Here is a 24011-nt window from a genome sequence, read left to right as displayed (position 1 = left end):
GTGTTCAGTATATGTGGGAATTCCTTCAAGACTGTTGGAAAAGCATTCCAGGTGAAGCTGGTTGAGAGAATGCCAAGAGTGTGCAAAGCTGTCATCAAGGCAAAGGGTGGCTACTTTGAAGAATCTAAAATATATTTTGATTTGTTTAACACTTTTTTGGTTACTACATGATTCCATATGTGTTATTTCATAGTTTGATGTCTTCACTATTATTCTACAATGTAGAAAATAGTAAAAATAAAGAAAAACCCTTCAATGAGTAGGTGTGTCTAAACTTTTGACTGGTACTGTATGTCACAACAGATTAGATTAGATGTCTTATTTAATGTAGCTTACTTGTTATCTACAACCTTTTAGCGCTAATTAATTATAGTGTAATGAACTTCTCTCTAATCAGTTAATCACATTAGTACGCATTAGAGCATTTCTCTGAATCCTAATGACTCATAACTAAATAATATCCATGTCATAACATTGTTGTCCTGGAGAGAAGGGAGTTTTCTATAGGGACAGATAAAGACTGACTCAATATTTGTTGCATGTATACTGCTCTGACAATGCCTTCTAAACTGCCACTGATGAAGTGGATATTAGAAGGCTGACGAGATGTGTGTATGTGTGTGAATATGTGGACTCACATGGTTGTTGGTGGGTGTTTTCAGCAGTAGTCTGAGCAGGCTGGTAGAGCCCACGTTGAGCACCGCTCTGTCAACATCCTCCTGGCTCTTTAGAGGAACCAGCCGCTGCAGGGAGATGTTTACATTACATTTAGTCTCATCCAGAGTCACTTACAGTTATTAAGTCTGAGACAAGATACTTCCAGTTATTAAGTCTGAGACAAGATACTTCCAGTTATTAAGTCTGAGACAAGATACTTCCAGTTATTAAGTCTGAGACAAGATACTTGTGTGTAGATTGCTGAGGTTGGACCTTATATAGACAGGTGTGTGCCTTTCCAAATCATGTCCGATCAATTGAATTTACCACAGGTGGACTCCAATCAAGTTGTAGAAACATCTCAAGGATGATCAATGGAAACAGGGTGCACCTGAGCTCAATTTCGAGTTTCATAGCAAAGGGTCTGAATACATATGTAAATAAGGTATGTGTTTTTTGTTTTTTATAAATGTGCAAAAATTTCTAAAAACCTGTTTTTGCTTTGTCATTATGGGGTATTGTGTGTAGATTGCTGTGGAAATTGTTTTCTTTAATCCATTTTAGAATAAGGCTGTAACGTAACAAAATGTGGAAAAAGTCACTATTTTCTGAGACAAGATACTTACAGTTATGTTATGATGTGGTGTGATATCATTTTGTTATATTGTTATGTTATATTGTTATATTACAGTGCATTCGGAAAGTATTCAGACCCTTTACTCAGTACTCTGTTGAAGCACCTTTGGCAGCGATTACAGCCTTGAGTCTTCTTGGGTATGACGCTGCAAGCTTGGCACACCTGTATTTGGGGAGTTTCTCCCATTCTTCTCTGCAGATCCTCTCAAGCTCTGTCAGGTTGGATGGGGAGCGTCGCTGCACAGCTATTTTCAGGTCTCCAGAGATGTTCGATCGGGTTCAAGTCCGGCCTCTGGCTGGGCCACTCAAGGACATTCAGAGGTTTGTCCCGAAGCGTTGTCTTGGCTGTGTGCTTAGGGTTGTTGTCCTGTTGGAAGGTGAACCTTCGACCCAGTCTGAGGTCCTGAGCGCTCTGGAGCAGGTTTTCATCAAGGATCTCTCTGTACTTGGCTCCATTCATCTTTCCCTCGATCCTGACTAGTCTCCCAGTCCCTGCCGCTGAAAAACATCCCCACAGCATGATGCTGCCACCACCATGCTTCACCGTAGGGATGGTGCCAGGTTTCCTCCAGACGTGACGCTTGGCATTCAGGACAAAGAGATCAATCTTGGTTTCATCAGACCAGAGAATCTTGTTTCTCATGGTCTGAGAGTCCTTTAGGTGTCTTTTGGCAAGCTCCAAACGGGCTGTCATGTGCCTTTTACTGAGGAGTGGCTTCCGTCTGGCCACTCTAGCATAAAGGCCTGATTGGTGTAGTGCTGCAGAGATGGTTGTCCTTCTGGAAAGTTCTCCCATCTCCACAGAGGAGCTCTGTCAGAGTGACCATTGGGTTCCTGGTCACCTCCCTGACCAAGGCCCTTCTCCCCCGATTGCTCAGTTTGGCCAGGCGTTAACATTAATGTGTGAACATTATGAAATTCCCCATACATTGCACCCTATATGAAATCCCATAGGAATGCATTACATTTAGCAAAGAGGTACAGGTAACCCATTTTCACAAAATGGCTTCATAAGTGCACCACATGTTAAATAAAGCTAGGAACAGTCTAAACAATGATGCCTAGCTATTGCAGACTTAACCATAGGGTACACATTTTCCAATATGGCCGCCAACCAGCTTCATCCCACTGAGCACACACTGGTTGAATCAACATTGTTTCAACGTCATTGTCAACCTAATGTGGAATCTGCGTTGAAAAAGTCATCAACCATATGTTATATTGTTATGTAATGTTATGTTATATGAAAAAAAAAAGTATGAAAAATGTATGCACTCACTAACTGTAAGTCGCTCTGGATAAGAGCATCTGCTAAATGACTTAAATGTTAAACGTTATATTATATGTGACATTGTTATGTTATGTTATTGTCTCTACCTCCTTGTCTGTGTAGAAGAGGTCCATCTGTTGTCCGAAGGCCTCCGTGACCTTCTGAAGCAGCTCCTTGATCTTCAGGGGTCGCTGAAATGGGATGATGCTGAGGAACAGAGGGGTCAGAGGTTAGAGATAAGGGGTTAGAGGTCAGCCAGTCATCTCTCCTGGTGTGACTGGACGGTAACAGACTAGTGTTTGTCTGGTGATGCTCCTGCTTCTCTGTTTATTGATTAATTTTTATACCCCCTTTTTCACCCCAATTTCGATCTTGTCTCATCGCTGCAACACCCCAACGGGCGAAGGTAGAGTCCTCCCCGAAACATGACCCGCCAAACCGCGCTTCTTAACACCCGCCCGCACCAATGTGTCGGAGGAAACACTGTTCAACTGACGACCGAGGTCAGCCTGCAGGAGCCCGGCCCGCCACAAGGAGCCGCTACAGCGCCATGAACCAAGTAAAGCCTCCCCTAACCCTGACGACGCTGGGCTAATCGTGCGGTGTGTCAGGGTTTCTGTTAATGTGGTGCCGGAAAACGTGATTGGGAAGATTTTATTTTACCGGCCATTTGAGAAATGGCATCGTGTTGGGTCCAATAGGAAAGTCAAAGTATGACTTAGCCACAGAGGAATCGAGGATCATTAGCTTATTTTAAAAGAAATAGCTATGGATTATTTCAAATCACAAGCTTGTAGGCCTCTGCTTATTTAGCCTGCAGTTTGGGCGCGTGGCAATAAGCTGGTTATTGAGTTGTGGCTGTCAGTGAATCTAAAATATGTGTGACGATAATGTGTCTTAAATATAATGTCAAATTAAGAACGGGATGGGTGTGTGGTGAAGACAGTCTCTCTCCAGACTGGCTCAGCTGTCTAGTCTCTCTCCAGACTGGCTCGGCCGTCTAGTCTCTCTCCAGACTGGCTCAGCAGTCTAGTCTCTCTCCAGACTGGCTCAGCCGTCTAGTCTCTCTCCAGACTGGCTCAGCCGTCTAGTCTCTCTCCAGACTGGCTCAGTAGTCTAGTCTCTCTCCAGACTGGCTCAGCCGTCTAGTCTCTCTCCAGACTGGCTCAGCTGTCTAGTCTCTCTCCAGACTGGCTCGGCCGTCTAGTCTCTCTCCAGACTGGCTCAGCCGTCTAGTCTCTCTCCAGACTGGCTCAGCTGTCTAGTCTCTCTCCAGACTGGCTCAGTAGTCTAGTCTCTCTCCAGACTGGCTCAGCTGTCTCTCTCCAGACTGGCTCAGCTGTCTAGTCTCTCTCCAGACTGGCTCAGCTGTCTAGTCTCTCTCCAGACTGGCTCAGTAGTCTAGTCTCTCTCCAGACTGGCTCAGCTGTCTCTCTCCAGACTGGCTCAGTAGTCTAGTCTCTCTCCAGACTGGCTCAGCTGTCTAGTCTCTCTCCAGACTGGCTCAGTAGTCTAGTCTCTCTCCAGACTGGCTCAGCTGTCTCTCTCCAGACTGGCTCAGTAGTCTAGTCTCTCTCCAGACTGGCTCAGCTGTCTAGTCTCTCTCCAGACTGGCTCAGCTGTCTCCCGCCAGTTCTTGCGCATTCATTGTTTCATTGTGTGAATTGTTTACCCTTTAAAAAAAAAGTTTAATCAATTCCCCATTACATATGTCACCAGTAGTAAATGTACTGTTAATCCCCGTCATTTGGTTTCATACATTTCTGTTAATGCATGTATTAATTAATAATGTCGATGTCCGCACTCCAGCGGAAATCCGATTAGCATAATACAAAAATCCCCATCAAAAGCCGTCAGTTCAGGCTAGAGATATCTAGCTAGAGATATACAGTGGGGAGAACAAGTATATGATACACTGCCGATCTAGTTAGAGATATATATTTTTTTTTTTGCATTGAATGCGTCTCAATCCCACCGCATCCACGGTGAAAGGTGACACATATGGAATCATGTAGTAACCAAAAAATAATGTAACAAATCAAAATATATTTTGGATTTTGGATTTTAGATTCTTCAAATAGCCAACCTTTGCCTTGATGACAGCTTTGCACACTCTTGACATTCTCTCAACCAGCTCAAATATAAAATATATTTTGATTTGTTTAACCCTTTTTTTGGTTACTACATGATTCCATATGTGTTATTTTATAGTTTTGATGTCTTCACTATTATACAACAATGTAGAAAATAGTAAAAATAAAGAAAAACCCTTGAATGAGTAAGTGTCCAAACTTTTGACTGGTGCTGTATGTATGATTATCGTTGTATGTTGTGCACGTGTGAGTGTGTTTGCCTTCATGTCAGTCTGAGCTTCTCTCTGTGAGTCTGTCAGTGTGTACTGTGTATTCTGCATGAGTCTATGGGGCACAAAATATTTTAGGGATCTCAGATTGTTCTGGCAATTCTCACATAGTAATAACTTCATTGGGAGGAAGGATGTTTTAAATGCTTTTTACATTTGTATCACAAACCATTTTTGAGAAAATCATGATGAAAGTCTCCTGAGTGGCGCAGTGGTCTAAGGCACTGCATCGCAGTGCTAACTGTGCCACTAGAGATCCTGGTTCGAATCCAGGCTCTGTCGCAGCCGGCCGCGACCGGGAGACTCATGGGCGGCGCACAATTGGCCCAGCGTCGTCCAGGGTAGGGGAGGGAATGGCCGGCAGGGATGTAGCTCAGTTGATAGAGCATGGCGTTTGCAACGCCAGGGTTGTAGGTTCGATTCCCACGGGGGGCCAGTATAAAAAAAATATGTATTCACTAACTGTAAGTCGCTCTGGATAAGAGCGTCTGCAAAAAAATAAATAATGACTAAAAATGACTAAAGTCTAGATTCTGAAGTAAAACATGGCTCATTAATTAATTCAACATATTAAAACTAGCCTACCCTTTTTGATTTCGTTCATTTTAAGACATGTTGTTTGGAACAGCCTCTACAAGTACATCACATTTCCTGAGTGGGTTCTCTGCCAATTATGGGAGGAGTTAGTCTATAACTGGCCTGTTGAGTTAGTCTATAACTGGCCTGTTGAGTTAGTCTATAACTGGCCTGTTGAGTTAGTCTATAACTGGCCTGTTGAGTTAGTCTATAACTGGCCTGTTGAGTTAGTCTATAACTGGCCTGTTGAGTTAGTCTATAACTGGCCTGTTGAGTCAGTCTATAACTGGCCTGTTGAGTTAGTCTATAACTGGCCTGTTGAGTTAGTCTATAACTGGCCTGTTGAGTTAGTCTATAACTGGCCTGTTGAGTTAGTCTATAACTGGCCTGTTGAGTTAGTCTATAACTGGCCTGTTGAGTTAGTCTATAACTGGCCTGTTGAGTTAGTCTATAACTGGCCTGTTGAGTTAGTCTATAACTGGCCTGTTGAGTTAGTCTATAACTGGCCTGTTGAGTTAGTCTATAACTGGCCTGTTGAGTTAGTCTATAACTGGCCTGTTGAGTTAGTCTATAACTGGCCTGTTGAGTTAGCCTATAACTGGCCTGTTGAGTTAGCCTATAACTGGCCTGTTGAGTTAGTCTATAACTGGCCTGTTGAGTTAGTCTATAACTGGCCTGTTGAGTTAGTCTATAACTGGCCTGTTGAGTTAGTCTATAACTGGCCTGTTGAGTTAGTCTATAACTGGCCTGTTGAGTTAGTCTATAACTGGCCTGTTGAGTTAGTCTATAACTGGCCTGTTGAGTTAGCCTATAACTGGCCTGTTGAGTTAGCCTATAACTGGCCTGTTGAGTTAGTCTATAACTGGCCTGTTGAGTTAGTCTATAACTGGCCTGTTGAGTTAGTCTATAACTGGCCTGTTGAGTTAGTCTATAACTGGCCTGTTGAGTTAGTCTATAACTGGCCTGTTGAGTTAGTCTATAACTGGCCTGTTGAGTCAGTCTATAACTGGCCTGTTGAGTCAGTCTATAACTGGCCTGTTGAGTCAGTCTATAACTGGCCTGTTGAGTCAGTCTATAACTGGCCTGTTGAGTTAGTCTATAACTGGCCTGTTGAGTTAGTCTATAACTGGCCTGTTGAGTTAGTCTATAACTGGCCTGTTGAGTTAGTCTATAACTGGCCTGTTGAGTTAGTCTATAACTGGCCTGTTGAGTTAGTCTATAACTGGCCTGTTGAGTTAGTCTATAACTGGCCTGTTGAGTTAGTCTATAACTGGCCTGTTGAGTTAGTCTATAACTGGCCTGTTGAGTTAGTCTATAACTGGCCTGTTGAGTTAGTCTATAACTGGCCTGTTGAGTTAGTCTATAACTGGCCTGTTGAGTTAGTCTATAACTGGCCTGTTGAGTTAGTCTATAACTGGCCTGTTGAGTTAGTCTATAACTGGCCTGTTGAGTTAGTCTATAACTGGCCTGTTGAGTTAGTCTATAACTGGCCTGTTGAGTTAGTCTATAACTGGCCTGTTGAGTTAGTCTATAACTGGCCTGTTGAGTTAGCCTATAACTGGCCTGTTGAGTTAGTCTATAACTGGCCTGTTGAGTTAGTCTATAACTGGCCTGTTGAGTTAGTCTATAACTGGCCTGTTGAGTTAGTCTATAACTGGCCTGTTGAGTTAGTCTATAACTGACCTGTTGAGTTAGTCTATAACTGACCTGTTGAGTTAGTCTATAACTGGCCTGTTGAGTTAGTCTATAACTGGCCTGTTGAGTTAGTCTATAACTGGCCTGTTGAGTTAGTCTATAACTGGCCTGTTGAGTTAGTCTATAACTGGCCTGTTGAGTTAGTCTATAACTGGCCTGTTGAGTTACTGGCCAGAATAATAACACAGTTTCCATCAACTCACCGTTTCTCTTTCTCATGTTCCAGCTTGACTCTTAAATCCTGTTGAAAGAAAAAAAGCCAACAGAGAGGATTATAATGATGGGAAGTTGCTTCATGGTGGTATCTGGGTTGTTTATCCCTGGAAAGAGACATACAAAGGGAGTAATAAGATATTGAAACAAGGACAGTATTCACTATGATATTATTACAGACCTATTGTTCACAGTTATTAGTGAACTATAAAACTGTTCTTCTACTTACATATTCTGTCTGTCTGTCTGTGGAATGATAATTAGCAAATCGTGTTCCTGAAGCATCTCTATTTACCATGTTACATAAACACTCAGAGAGAGAGACAGAGAGAGAGACAGAGAGAGAGAGACAGAGGAGAGAGACAGAGGAGAGAGACAGAGGAGAGAGACAGAGGAGAGAGACAGAGGAGAGAGACAGGGAGAGAGAGAGAGAGGGAGAGACTGAAAGAGACCTGTCCTCTCGTGTTTTCTTATCCTACCCGAGTCCTTCAAAAGGCTAGTGGCAGTTTGAAATGTAATACGTAGTTGCAGACAGAAAACAACTTAATTAGTCTACTGGTGTAATTGAATAAATAGAGTATATTTCCACTATTAAATAGGCCTTTAAGTGGGGTTGTACAGTATTTTGTTGAGGCTGTACAGTGTATTTTGAACTGCAACACAACACAGCGTTGCTAGGCTGTTGCCATGCCATACTGTACTGTACAGCAGTATCTGTTCTGGGATTGTGACGTAACAGGGGAACAAAACGGATTAATCATCCAACACACCCATGTATAAATAAATAACCAATGCACTGAGCTTAGTGACGAACACACAGCCCTCTCTCTGATACAGCTACAACCTCCCTCCGTCAGCCAGTCAGTCAGCCAGTCAGTCAGTCAGTAAGCCAGGCAGTCAGTCAGTCAGTCAGTCAGTAAGCCAGGTAGTCAGTCAGCCAGTCAGTAAGCCAGGCAGTCAGTAAGCCAGACAGTCAGTCAGCCAGGCAGTCAGTCAGTAAGCCAGGCAGTCAGTCAGCCAGTCAGTAAGCCAGGCAGTCAGTCAGTCAGTCAGTCAGTAAGCCAGACAGTCAGTAAGCCAGGCAGCCAGTCAGTCAGTTAGTCAGTGAGTCAGTCAGTCAGTCAGCCAAACAGTCAGTCAGTCAGTCAGTCAGTCTGTCAGTCTGTCAGTGAGCCAGACAGTCAGTCAGTCAGTGAGTCAGTCAGTAAGTCAGTGAGTCAGTCAGTGAGTCAGTCAGTGAGTCAGTGAGTCAGTCAGTGAGTCAGTGAGTCAGTCAATGAGTCAGTCAGTGAGCCAGTCAGTCAGTCAGTGAGCCAGTCAGTCAGTCAGTGAGTCAGTCAGTGAGTCAGTGAGTCAGTCAATGAGTCAGTCAGTGAGTCAGTCAGTCAGTCAGTGAGCCAGTCTGTCAGTCAATGAGTCAGTCAGTGAGTCAGTCAGTCAGTCAGTGAGCCAGTCTGTCAGTCAGTCAGTCAGTAAGTAAGTCAGTGAGTCAGTAAGTCAGTGAGTCAGTCAGTCAGTCAGTCAGTGAGTCAGTGAGTCAGTCAGTCAGTCAGCCAAACAGTCAGTCAGTCAGTCAGTCAGTCAGTCAGTCAGTCTGTCAGTGAGCCAGACAGTCAGTCAGTCAGTGAGTCAGTCAGTAAGTCAGTGAGTCAGTAAGTCAGTGAGTCAGTCAGTGAGTCAGTCAGTGAGTCAGTCAGTGAGTCAGTCAGTCAGCCAGTCAGTCAGCCAGTCAGTCAGTCAGCCAGTCAGTCAGCCAGCCAGTCAGTCAGCCAGTCAGTCAGTCAGTCAGTCAGTGAGCCAGACAGTCAGTCAGTCAGTCAGCCAGTCAGCCAGTCAGTCAGTCAGCCAGTCAGTCAGTCAGTCAGTCAGTGAGTCAGTCAGTCAGCCAGTCAGTCAGCCAGTCAGCCAGTCAGTCAGTCAGTCAGTCAGTCAGTGAGTCAGTCAGTCAGCCAGTCAGTCAGCCAGTCAGCCAGTCAGTCAGTCAGCCAGTCAGTCAGTCAGCCAGTCAGTCAGTCAGTCAGTCAGTGAGCCAGACAGTCAGTCAGTCAGTGACTGGTGGAAATCTGTCCTTTGGTCTGATGAGTCCAAATTTGAAATGTATGGTTCCAACCGCCGTGTCTTTGTGTGACGCAGAGTAGGTGAACGGATGATCTCTGTCAGTGATTAATTTAGAATTCAAGGTACACTTAACCAGCATGGCTTCCACAGCATTCTGCAACGATACACCATCCCATCTGGTTTGCGCTCAGTGGGACTATCATTTGTTTTTCAACAGGACAATGACCCAACACACCTCCAGGCTGTGTAAGGGCTATTTGACCAAGAAGGAGAGTGATGGAGTGCTGCATCAGATGACCTGGCCTCCACAATCACCCGACCTCAACCCAATTGAGATGGTTTGGGATGAGTTGGACCGCAGAGTGAAGGAAAAGCTGCCAACAAGTGCTCAGCATATGTGGGAACTCCTTCAAGACTGTTGGAAAAGCATTCCAGGTAAAGCTGGTTGAGAGAATGCCAAGAGCGCGCAAAGATGTCATCAAGGGGATAAAATTGTAGACCTGCACAAGGCTGGGATGGCTACAGAACAATAGGCAAGCAGCTTGGTGAGAAGGCAACAACTGTTGGCGCAATTATTAGAAAATGGAAGAAGTTCAAGATGACGGTCAATCACCCTCGGTCTGGGGCTCCATGCAAGATCTCACCTCGTGGGGCATCAATGATCATGAGGAAGGTGAGGGATCAGCCCAGAACTACATGGCAGGACCTGGTCAATGACCTGAAAAGAGCTGAGACCACAGTCTCAAAGAAAACCATTAGTAACACACTATGCCGTCATGGATTAAAATCCTGCAGCGCACGCAAGGTCCCCCTGCTCAAGCCAGCGCATGTCCAGGCCCATCTGAAGTTTGCCAATAACCATCTGGATGATCCAGAGGAGGAATGGGAGAAGGTCATGTGTTCTGATGAGACAAAAATAGAGCTTTTTGGTCTAAACTCCACTCGCCGTGTTTGGAGGAAGAAGGTTGAGTACAACCCCAAGAACACCATCCCAACCGTGAAGCATGGAGGTGGAAACATCATTCTTTGGGGATGCTTTTCTGCAAAGGGGACAGGACGACTGCACCATATTGAGGGGAGGATGGATGGGGCCATGTATCGCGAGATCTTGGCCAACAACCTCCTTCCCTCAGTAAGAGCATTGAAGATGGGTCGTGGCTGGGTCTTCCAGCATGACAACGACCCAAAACACACAGCCAGGGCAACTAAGGAGTGGCTCCGTAAGAAGCATCTCAAGGTCCTGGAGTGGCCTAGCCAGTCTCCAGACCTGAACCCAATAGAAAATCTTTGGAGGGAGCTGAAAGTCCGTATTGCCCAGCGACAGCCACGAAACCTGAAGGATCTGGAGAAGGTCTGTATGGAGGAGTGGGCCAAAATCCATGTTGCAGTGTGTGCAAACCTGGTCAAGACCTACAGGAAACGTATGATCTCTGTAATTGCAAACAAAGGTTTCTGTACCAAATATTAAGTTCTGCTTTTCTGATGTATCAAATACTTATGTCATGCAATAAAATGCAAATTAATTACTTAAAAATCATACAATGTGATTTTCTGGATTATTTTTTTTTGCAGACATCAGATTAACCATGCGCCACTTCTCTCTCCCGCCAATTTGTGCACATTCATTGTTTCATAACTTCATTGTGTGAATTGTTTGCGTTTGATTGTTAGTGTATATCAATTTCCCATTACATATATCACCACTAGTACATTTACCGTTAATTCCTATAATTGCTAATCAACAATGTGTGTTACTTTGGTTACGGTCATTTATTTTAATGCATTCAATATTGTTATTCCAGTCTTCCAGTTCTCATTGTCGGAGTGGACACATTGTTTACAAGTTGCACAACCTACGCTACACTTGTGAGAAACAAGTTTTGATTTATTTAATTCCATTTACAAGTTCTGTCAATTTAGTCATTGTATTTTGTTTGGAGCGCTTCTGTCAATGTTGAGTAAGGACGCGCATGCATAGAAGTAAGCCTATAGGCTACCTGGCCTGCGCTCAAATGTAGTAAATGTGCCCATTTGGGGATCTGATAGTATTTATGATTGGCTTAATGCACCACCACTAATGACCTGTGGAGCTTCTCACAGTAATGTTTTCTTCACCTCAAACAGCAAACAAACAAAGTCTGTTTTTACATCCACTGAGAATTACAATAGTTCCTCAATGTATTTGAAAAATCTTTCCAGGTCTCTCCCTTTCGATAACCACTCAGAGTGAAAGGGAAAAATGTAATGCTCAGATCCAGTGGAAAAATCATAAAATAGGCTTCTTATCAGTGCTTGACTTGGACTGAAATAGGTTCCGGTTCTCATTTTGGGTGCTGGTACTGTTTATATTTAGGTGCAGGTGTCACGTCTCCTCCCGTTGCTCCCCTCCGGCACTCTGATTCGCCGGTTTCCTGAGCCACCGGTCTGAGCGCACCACCTCGGCAACACCGGAATGGAAACCCCACGCACCCTAATCACCTCCAGCGCACCTGCACCTCAACAACTCATCACCACCCCCTGGACTGTTCTGGATGATGTTGTGTGTAATTGTTTAGCTTCGTGTCGTTTACTCTCTCTTTGGTATTCTCTTTCTCATTATTAAGTAAACCTTTACCTTGTTAATTCCTGCGTCTGCGTCCTGCCTCTTCGTATACTCAGTACTCGTCACAGAATCACACACCTGATGAAAGTGGATCCAGCAGGAGTTTCCCAGTGCCTGGACCAGCACCAGCAGCAGCTTGCCCAGTTGAACGCCGCCATGCAGGAAGTGCTCCAAACTCTGCATAATCTGCCCAGCGCTCCGGTTCCACCTCAGGGAGCGGCGAGTGCACCCAATCCACCTGTTCCCGTGCTATCACCCACTTCTGAGGGAACCCTCGCCCTACCGGAGCGCTATGACGGTAAAACTACTAAATGTAGCGGCTTTCTGCTACAGGTTTCACTTTATCTGATGCGTCAGCCTGGGGCATATCCATCTGACCAAGCTAGGATAGTGCTGGTGATTTCGCTACTTAAAGGAAAGGCACTGGATTGGGCCACGGCAGTCTGGGAAGGAGGTGAGGCCGTGGTGCTTCCCTACTCCACCTTCCTCGCTCGGTTCAGGGCGGTGTTTGATCATCCCACGGACGGAAAGGACGGAAAGGACGGGGGTGAGCGTCTCCTCCATCTACAACAGAGATAGGGGCCCACGTCCGCCTATAACTGGGACTGCGCCATTGACCTGCTGGAGGGACAACACCCCCCGAAGAATCACATTTACCCCCTTTCCATTGGCGGAGACTGACGCCATGGAGAAGTATGTGGCGGAGACCCTGAAACAGGGGTTCATCAGACGCTCTACCTCTCCTGCCTCCACCAGTTTCTTCTTCGTGGCCAAAAAAGACAGAGGACTGAGACCATGCATTGACTACAGGGGGCTGAACGCAGTCCCCACCAAGTACCGGTACCCCCTCCTTCTGGTTCCGTCGGCCATCGAGCATCTATGAGGGGCCCAGTACTTTACCAAGTTGGACCTGAGGAGTGCCTACAACCTGATCCGAATCCGGGAAGGAGACGAGTGGAAGACGGCATTCAGCACTACCTCAGGCCACCACCTGAAAGGCCGCTCAGCAAGGAAGAAGCCACTGCTCCAAAACCGCCATAAAAAAGCCAGACTACGGTTTGCAACTGCACATGGGGACAAAGTTCGTACTTTTTGGAGAAATTCCTCTGGTCTGATGAAACAAAAATAGAACTATTTGCCATAATGACCATCGTTATATTTGGAGGAAAAAGGGGGTTGCTTGTAAGCCGAAGAACACCATCCCAACCGTGAAGCACGGGGGTGGCAGCATCATGCTGTGGGGGTGCTTTGCTGCAGGAGGGCCTGGTGCACTTCACAAAATAGATGGCATCATGAGAAAGGAAAATTATGTGGATATATTGAAGCAATATCTCAAGACATCAGTCAGGAAGTTAAAGCTTGGTCGCAAATGGGTCTTCCAAATGGACAATGACCCCAAGCATACTTCCAAAGTTGTGGCAAAATGGCTTAAGGACAACGAAGTCAAGGTATTGGAGTGGCCATCACAAAGCCCTGACCTCAATCCTATAGAAGGTTTGTGGGCAGAACGGAAAAAGCATGTGCGAGCAAGGAGGCCTACAAACCTGACTCAGTTACACCAGCTCTGTCAGAAGGAATGGGCCAAAATTCACCCAACTTATTGTGGGAAGCTTGTGGAAGGCTCCCCGAAACGTTTGACCCAAGTTAAACAATTTAAAGGCAATGCTACCAAATACTAATTGAGTGTATGTAAACTTCTGACCCACTGGGAATGTGATGAAAGAAATAAAAGCTGAAATAAATCATTCTCTCTACTATTATTCTGACATTTCACATTCTTAAAATAAAGTGGTGATCCTAACTGACCTAAGACAGGGAATTTTTACTAGGATTAAATGTCAGGAATTGTGAAAAACTGAGTTTAAATGTATTTGGCTAAGGTGTATGTAAACTTCCGACTTCAACTGTAGTTGATTTTATTAAAACACATAGGGTGTGTCTACATATGGAAAGAATACACATTTTAAAATGTTGAGCAATCGATTGGTCGAAAGAACAGAGGACTTTTGGTCCACCAAGATTTTTTAAACTCGGGGACAGCCCTAATACGGTTAGACTAGGACAGGGTAGTAGGGTTAGACTAGGACAGGGTAGTAGGGTTAGACTAGGACAGGGTAGTAGGGTTAGACTAGGACAGGGTAGTAGGGTTAGACTAGGACAGGGTAGTAGGGTTAGACTAGGACAGGGTAGTAGGGTTAGACTAGGACAGGATAGTAGGGTTAGACTAGGACAGGGTAGTAGGGTTAGACTAGGACAGGGTAGTAGGGTTAGACTAGGACAGGGTAGTAGGGTTAGAGCTAGGACAGGGCAGTAGGGTTAGACTAGGACAGGGTAGTAGGGTTAGACTAGGACAGGGTAGTAGGGTTAGACTAGGACAGGGTAGTAGGGTTAGACTAGGACAGGGTAGTAGGGTTAGACTAGGACAGGGTCGTCAGGGTAAAGTACCTGTTTGTATAGCTTGGTGTTGTTGCTGCTGCAGCGACCAAGAGCAGCCAAGTCCTTCATGATGGAGTTCAGAGCATTCTCGTCATCTAGAGGAACAGAGAGACAGAGATGTTATAGAGATGTACTAATACACAGACAGATGTTATAGAGATGTAGTAATACACAGACAGGTGTTATAGAGATGTAGTAATACACAGACAGATGTTATAGAGATGTAGTAATACACAGACAGATGTTATAGAGATGTAGTAATACACAGACAGATGTTATAGAGATGTAGTAATACACAGACAGATGTTATAGAGATGTAGTAATACAGAGACCGTTGTTATAGAGATGTAGTAATACACAGACAGATGTTATAGAGATGCAGTAATACACAGACAGATGTTATAGAGATGTTATAGAGATGCAGTAATACACAGATAGATGTTATAGAGATGCAGTAATACACAGACAGATGTTATAGATATGTTATAGAGATGTAGTAATACACAGACAGATGTTATAGAGATGCAGTAATACACAGACAGATGTTATAGAGATGTTATAGAGATGCAGTAATACACAGACAGATGTTATAGAGATGCAGTAATACACAGACAGATGTTATAGATATGTTATAGAGATGTAGTAATACACAGACAGATGTTATAGAGATGTAGTAATACAGAAACAGATGTTAGAGATGTAGTAATACACAGACAGATGTTATAGAGATGTAGTAATACACAGACAGATGTTATAGAGATGTAGTAATACACAGACCGATGTTATAGAGATGTTATAGAGATGTAGTAATACACAGACAGATGTTATAGAGATGTAGTAATACAAAGACAGATGTTATAGAGATGTTATAGAGATGTAGTAATACACAGACCGATGTTATAGAGATGTAGTAATACACAGACAGATGTTATAGAGATGTTATAGAGATGTAGTAATACACAGACCGATGTTATAGAGATGTAGTAATACACAGACAGATGTTATAGAGATGTAGTAATACACAGACAGATGTTATAGAGATGTAGTAATACACAGACCGATGTTATAGAGATGTTATAGAGATGTAGTAATACACAGACAGATGTTATAGAGATGTAGTAATACAAAGACAGATGTTATAGAGATGTTATAGAGATGTAGTAATACACAGACCGATGTTATAGAGATGTAGTAATACAGAGACAGATGTTATAGAGATGTTATAGAGATGTAGTAATACACAGACCGATGTTATAGAGATGTTATAGAGATGTAGTAATACACAGACAGATGTTATAGAGATGTTATAGAGATGTAGTAATACACAGACAGATGTTATAGAGATGTAGTAATACACAGACAGATGTTATAGAGATGTAGTAATACACAGACAGATGTTATAGAGATGTTATAGAGATGTAGTAATACACAGACAGATGTTATAGAGATGTAGTAATACACAGACAGATGTTATAGAGATGTTATAGAGATATAGTAATACACAGACAGATGTTATAGAGATGCAGTAATACACAGACCGATGTTATAGAGATGTAGGAATACACAGACAGATGTTATAGAGATGTAGTAATACACAGACCAATGTTATAGAGATGTAGTAATACATAGACAGATGTTATAGAGATGTAGTAATACACAGACAGATGTTATAGAGATGTAGTAATACACAGACAGATGTTATAGAGATGTTATAGAGATGTAGTAATACACAGACCGATGTTATAGAGATGTAGTAATACACAGAAAGATGTTATAGAGATGTAGTAATACACAGACAGCTGTTATAGAGATGTAGTAATACACAGACAGATGTTATAGAGATGTAGTAATACACAGACAGATGTTATAGAGATGTAGTAATACACAGACAGATGTAGTAATACACAGACAGCTGTTATAGAGATGTAGTAATACACAGACAGATGTTATAGAGATGTAGTAATACACAGACCGATGTTATAGAGATGTAGTAATACACAGACAGATGTTATAGAGATGTTATAGAGATGTAGTAATACACAGACAGGTGTTATAGAGATGTAGTAATACAGAGACAGATGTTATAGAGATGTAGTAATACACAGACAGATGTTATAGAGATGTAGTAATACAGAGACAGATGTTATAGAGATGTAGTAATACAGAGACAGATGTTATAGAGATGTAGTAATACATAGACAGATGTTATAGAGTGTAGTAATACAGAGACAGATGTTATAGAGATGTAGTAATACATAGACAGATGTTATAGAGTGTAGTAATACACAGACAGGTGTTATAGAGATGTAGTAATACACAGACAGATGTTATAGAGATGTAGTAATACACAGACAGATGTTATAGAGATGCAGTAATACACAGACAGATGTTATAGAGATGTAGTAATACACAGACAGATGTTATAGAGATGTAGTAATACACAGACAGATGTTATAGAGATGTTATAGAGATGCAGTAATACACAGACAGATGTTATAGAGATGTAGTAATACACAGACATATGTTATAGAGATGTAGTAATACAGAGACAGATGTTATAGAGATGCAGTAATACACAGACAGATGTTATAGAGATGTAGTAATACAGAGACAGATGTTATAGAGATGTAGTAATACACAGACAGATGTTATAGAGATGTAGTAATACAGAGACAGATGTTATAGAGATGTAGTAATACACAGACAGATGTTATAGAGATGTTATAGAGATGTAGTAATACACAGACAGATGTTATAGAGATGTAGTAATACACAGACCGATGTTATAGAGATGTAGTAATACACAGACCGATGTTATAGAGATGTAGTAATACACAGACAGATGTTATAGAGATGTAGTAATACACAGACCGATGTTATAGAGATGTAGTAATACACATACAGATGTTATAGAGATGTAGTAATACACAGACCGATGTTATAGAGATGTAGTAATACACAGACCGATGTTATAGAGATGTAGTAATACACAGACAGATGTTATAGAGATGTAGTAATACAGAGACCGATGTTATAGAGATGTAGTAATACACAGACAGATGTTATAGATATGTTATAGAGATGTAGTAATACACAGACCGATGTTATAGAGATGTAGTAATACACAGACAGATGTTATAGAGATGTAGTAATACACAGACAGATGTTATAGAGATGTTATAGAGATGTAGTAATACACAGACCGATGTTATAGAGATGTTATAGAGATGTAGTAATACATAGACAGATGTTATAGAGATGTAGTAATACACAGACAGATGTTATAGAGATGCAGTAATACACAGACAGATGTTATAGAGATGTAGTAATACACAGACAAATGTTATAGAGATGTTATAGAGATGTAGTAATACACAGACCGATGTTATAGAGATGTAGTAATACACAGACAGATGTTATAGAGATGTAGTAATACACAGACAGATGTTATAGAGATGTAGTAATACAGAGACAGATGTTATAGAGATGTAGTAATACACAGACAGATGTTATAGAGATGTTATAGAGATGTAGTAATACACAGACCGATGTTATAGAGATGTTATAGAGATGTAGTAATACATAGACAGATGTTATAGAGATGTAGTAATACACAGACAGATGTTATAGAGATGCAGTAATACACAGACAGATGTTATAGAGATGTAGTAATACACAGACAAATGTTATAGAGATGTTATAGAGAAGTAGTAATACACAGACAGATGTTATAGAGATGCAGTAATACACAGACAGATGTTATAGAGATGTAGTAATACACAGACAGATGTTATAGAGATGTTATAGAGATGTAGTAATACACAGACCGATGTTATAGAGATGTAGTAATACACAGACAGATGTTATAGAGATGTAGTAATACACAGACAGATGTTATAGAGATGTAGTAATACAGAGACAGATGTTATAGAGATGTAGTAATACACAGACAGATGTTATAGAGATGTAGTAATACACAGACAGGTGTTATAGAGATGTAGTAATACACAGACAGATGTTATAGAGATGTAGTAATACACAGACAGGTGTTATAGAGATGTAGTAATACACAGACCGATGTTATAGAGATGTAGTAATACACAGACAGATGTTATAGAGATTTAGTAATACACAGACCGATGTTATAGAGATGTAGTAATACACAGACAGATGTTATAGAGATGTTATAGAGATGTAGTAATACAGAGACAGATGTTATAGAGATGTAGTAATACACAGACAGATGTTATAGAGATGTAGTAATACACAGACAGATGTTATAGAGATGTTATAGAGATGTAGTAATACACAGACAGATGTTATAGAGATGCAGTAATACACAGACCGATGTTATAGAGATGTAGTAATACACAGACAGATGTTATAGAGATGTAGTAATACACAGACAGATGTTATAGAGATGTTATAGAGATGTAGTAATACACAGACAGATGTTATAGAGATGCAGTAATACACAGACCGATGTTATAGAGATGTAGTAATACACAGACAGATGTTATAGAGATGTAGTAATACACAGACAGATGTTATAGAGATGTTATAGAGATGTAGTAATACACAGACAGATGTTATAGAGATGTAGTAATACACAGACAGATGTTATAGAGATGTTATAGAGATGTAGTAATACACAGACAGATGTTATAGAGATGCAGTAATACACAGACCGATGTTATAGAGATGTAGGAATACACAGACAGATGTTATAGAGATGTAGTAATACACAGACCGATGTTATAGAGATGTAGTAATACATAGACAGATGTTATAGAGATGTAGTAATACACAGACAGATGTTATAGAGATGTAGTAATACACAGACAGATGTTATAGAGATGTTATAGAGATGTAGTAATACACAGACAGATGTTATAGAGATGTTATAGAGATGCAGTAATACACAGACAGATGTTATAGAGATGTAGTAATACACAGACAGATGTTATAGAGATGTTATAGAGATGTAGTAATACACAGACAGATGTTATAGAGATGTTATAGAGATGCAGTAATACACAGACAGATGTTATAGAGATGTAGTAATACACAGACAGATGTTATAGAGATGTAGTAATACAGAGACAGATGTTATAGAGATGCAGTAATACACAGACATATGTTATAGAGATGTAGTAATACAGAGACAGATGTTATAGAGATGTAGTAATACACAGACAGATGTTATAGAGATGTAGTAATACACAGACAGATGTTATAGAGATGTTATAGAGATGTAGTAATACACAGACAGATGTTATAGAGATGTAGTAATACAGAGACAGATGTTATAGAGATGTAGTAATACACAGACAGATGTTATAGAGATGTAGTAATACAGAGACAGATGTTATAGAGATGCAGTAATACACAGACAGATGTTATAGAGATGTAGTAATACAGAGACAGATGTTATAGAGATGTAGTAATACACAGACAGATGTTATAGAGATGTAGTAATACAGAGACAGATGTTATAGAGATGTAGTAATACACAGACAGATGTTATAGAGATGTTATAGAGATGTAGTAATACACAGACAGATGTTATAGAGATGTAGTAATACAGAGACAGATGTTATAGAGATGTAGTAATACACAGACAGATGTTATAGAGATGTTATAGAGATGTAGTAATACACAGACAGATGTTATAGAGATGTAGTAATACACAGACAGATGTTATAGAGATGTAGTAATACACAGACCGATGTTATAGAGATGTAGTAATACACAGACAGATGTTATAGAGATGTAGTAATACACAGACCGATGTTATAGAGATGTAGTAATACACATACAGATGTTATAGAGATGTAGTAATACACAGACCGATGTTATAGAGATGTAGTAATACACAGACCGATGTTATAGAGATGTAGTAATACACAGACAGATGTTATAGAGATGTAGTAATACAGAGACCGATGTTATAGAGATGTAGTAATACACAGACAGATGTTATAGAGATGTTATAGAGATGTAGTAATACACAGACCGATGTTATAGAGATGTAGTAATACACAGACAGATGTTATAGAGATGTAGTAATACACAGACAGATGTTATAGAGATGTTATAGAGATGTAGTAATACACAGACCGATGTTATAGAGATGTTATAGAGATGTAGTAATACACAGACCGATGTTATAGAGATGTTATAGAGATGTAGTAATACATAGACAGATGTTATAGAGATGTAGTAATACACAGACAGATGTTATAGAGATGCAGTAATACACAGACAGATGTTATAGAGATGTAGTAATACACAGACAAATGTTATAGAGATGTTATAGAGATGTAGTAATACACAGACCGATGTTATAGAGATGTAGTAATACACAGACAGATGTTATAGAGATGTAGTAATACACAGACAGATGTTATAGAGATGTAGTAATACAGAGACAGATGTTATAGAGATGTAGTAATACACAGACAGATGTTATAGAGATGTAGTAATACACAGACAGGTGTTATAGAGATGTAGTAATACACAGACAGATGTTATAGAGATGTAGTAATACACAGACAGGTGTTATAGAGATGTAGTAATACACAGACCGATGTTATAGAGATGTAGTAATACACAGACAGATGTTATAGAGATGTAGTAATACACAGACCGATGTTATAGAGATGTAGTAATACACAGACAGATGTTATAAAGATGTTATAGAGATGTAGTAATACAGAGACAGATGTTATAGAGATGTAGTAATACACAGACAGGTGTTATAGAGATGTAGTAATACACAGACCGATGTTATAGAGATGTAGTAATACACAGACAGGTGTTATAGAGATGTAGTAATACACAGACCGATGTTATAGAGATGAAGTAATACACAGACAGATGTTATAGAGATGTAGTAATACACAGACAGATGTTATAGAGATGTAGTAATACACAGACAGGTGTTATAGAGATGTAGTAATACACAGACAGATGTTATAGAGATGTAGTAATACAGAGACAGATGTTATAGAGATGTTATAGAGATGTAGTAATACACAGACCGATGTTATAGAGATGTAGTAATACACAGACCGATGTTATAGAGATGTAGTAATACACAGACCGATGTTATAGAGATGTAGTAATACACAGACAGATGTTATAGAGATGTAGTAATACACAGACAGATGTAGTAATACACAGACAGATGTTATAGAGATGTAGTAATACACAGACAGATGTTATAGAGATGTAGTAATACACAGACAGATGTTATAGAGATGTAGTAATACAGAGACCGATGTTATAGAGATGTAGTAATACACATACAGATGTTATAGAGATGTAGTAATACACAGACAGATGTTATATAGATGTTATAGAGATGTAGTAATACACAGACCGATGTTATAGAGATGTTATAGAGATGTAGTAATACACAGACCGATGTTATAGAGATGTTATAGAGATGTAGTAATACATAGACAGATGTTATAGAGATGTAGTAATACACAGACAGATGTTATAGAGATGTTATAGAGATGTAGTAATACAGAGACAGATGTTATAGAGATGTAGTAATACACAGACAGATGTTATAGAGATGTAGTAATACACAGACAGATGTTATAGAGATGTTATAGAGATGTAGTAATACACAGACAGATGTTATAGAGATGCAGTAATACACAGACCGATGTTATAGAGATGTAGTAATACACAGACAGATGTTATAGAGATGTAGTAATACACAGACAGATGTTATAGAGATGTTATAGAGATGTAGTAATACACAGACAGATGTTATAGAGATGCAGTAATACACAGACCGATGTTATAGAGATGTAGTAATACACAGACAGATGTTATAGAGATGTAGTAATACACAGACAGATGTTATAGAGATGTTATAGAGATGTAGTAATACACAGACAGATGTTATAGAGATGTAGTAATACACAGACAGATGTTATAGAGATGTTATAGAGATGTAGTAATACACAGACAGATGTTATAGAGATGCAGTAATACACAGACCGATGTTATAGAGATGTAGGAATACACAGACAGATGTTATAGAGATGTAGTAATACACAGACCGATGTTATAGAGATGTAGTAATACATAGACAGATGTTATAGAGATGTAGTAATACACAGACAGATGTTATAGAGATGTAGTAATACACAGACAGATGTTATAGAGATGTTATAGAGATGTAGTAATACACAGACAGATGTTATAGAGATGTTATAGAGATGCAGTAATACACAGACAGATGTTATAGAGATGTAGTAATACACAGACAGATGTTATAGAGATGTTATAGAGATGTAGTAATACACAGACAGATGTTATAGAGATGTTATAGAGATGTTATAGAGATGCAGTAATACACAGACAGATGTTATAGAGATGTAGTAATACACAGACAGATGTTATAGAGATGTAGTAATACAGAGACAGATGTTATAGAGATGCAGTAATACACAGACAGATGTTATAGAGATGTAGTAATACAGAGACAGATGTTATAGAGATGTAGTAATACACAGACAGATGTTATAGAGATGTAGTAATACACAGACAGATGTTATAGAGATGTTATAGAGATGTAGTAATACACAGACAGATGTTATAGAGATGTAGTAATACAGAGACAGATGTTATAGAGATGTAGTAATACACAGACAGATGTTATAGAGATGTAGTAATACAGAGACAGATGTTATAGAGATGCAGTAATACACAGACAGATGTTATAGAGATGTAGTAATACAGAGACAGATGTTATAGAGATGTAGTAATACACAGACATATGTTATAGAGATGTAGTAATACAGAGACAGATGTTATAGAGATGTAGTAATACACAGACAGATGTTATAGAGATGTTATAGAGATGTAGTAATACACAGACAGATGTTATAGAGATGTAGTAATACAGAGACAGATGTTATAGAGATGTAGTAATACACAGACAGATGTTATAGAGATGTTATAGAGATGTAGTAATACACAGACAGATGTTATAGAGATGTAGTAATACACAGACAGATGTTTTAGAGATGTAGTAATACACAGACAGATGTTATAGAGATGTAGTAATACACAGACCGATGTTATAGAGATGTAGTAATACACAGACCGATGTTATAGAGATGTAGTAATACACAGACAGATGTTATAGAGATGTAGTAATACACAGACCGATGTTATAGAGATGTAGTAATACACATACAGATGTTATAGAGATGTAGTAATACACAGACCGATGTTATAGAGATGTAGTAATACACAGACCGATGTTATAGAGATGTAGTAATACACAGACAGATGTTATAGAGATGTAGTAATACAGAGACCGATGTGATAGAGATGTAGTAATACACAGACAGATGTTATAGAGATGTTATAGAGATGTAGTAATACACAGACCGATGTTATAGAGATGTAGTAATACACAGACAGATGTTATAGAGATGTAGTAATACACAGACAGATGTTATAGAGATGTTATAGAG

The 24011-nt window shown here is 40.2% G+C and overlaps 1 protein-coding gene across 1 annotated transcript in view; it reads right to left on the bottom strand.

Annotated features, from left to right (window-relative positions):
- Positions 1 to 638: 638 nt before the first annotated feature.
- The window catches only part of map3k22 (mitogen-activated protein kinase kinase kinase 22), a gene marked incomplete at its 3' end in the record, with an annotated part of 65000 nt that continues 41627 nt past the window's right edge, over positions 639 to 24011 (bottom strand). The window contains exons 4-7 of the mRNA XM_084193100.1: positions 14515 to 14600; positions 7400 to 7437; positions 2671 to 2770; positions 639 to 743 (exon numbers count right to left, since the gene is read on the bottom strand). Coding sequence (XP_084049226.1) covers positions 639 to 743; positions 2671 to 2770; positions 7400 to 7437; positions 14515 to 14600 — 329 coding nt within the window. The remainder of the gene's footprint in view (positions 744 to 2670; positions 2771 to 7399; positions 7438 to 14514; positions 14601 to 24011) is intronic.

This window comes from Coregonus lavaretus, assembly GCF_964263955.1.
Source record: "Coregonus lavaretus genome assembly, contig: HAP1_SCAFFOLD_322, whole genome shotgun sequence".
Taxonomy (NCBI): Eukaryota; Metazoa; Chordata; class Actinopteri; order Salmoniformes; family Salmonidae; genus Coregonus; species Coregonus lavaretus.
Note: the sequence above shows the minus strand (reverse complement) of the source record. Positions and strands in the feature narration are given on the sequence as shown.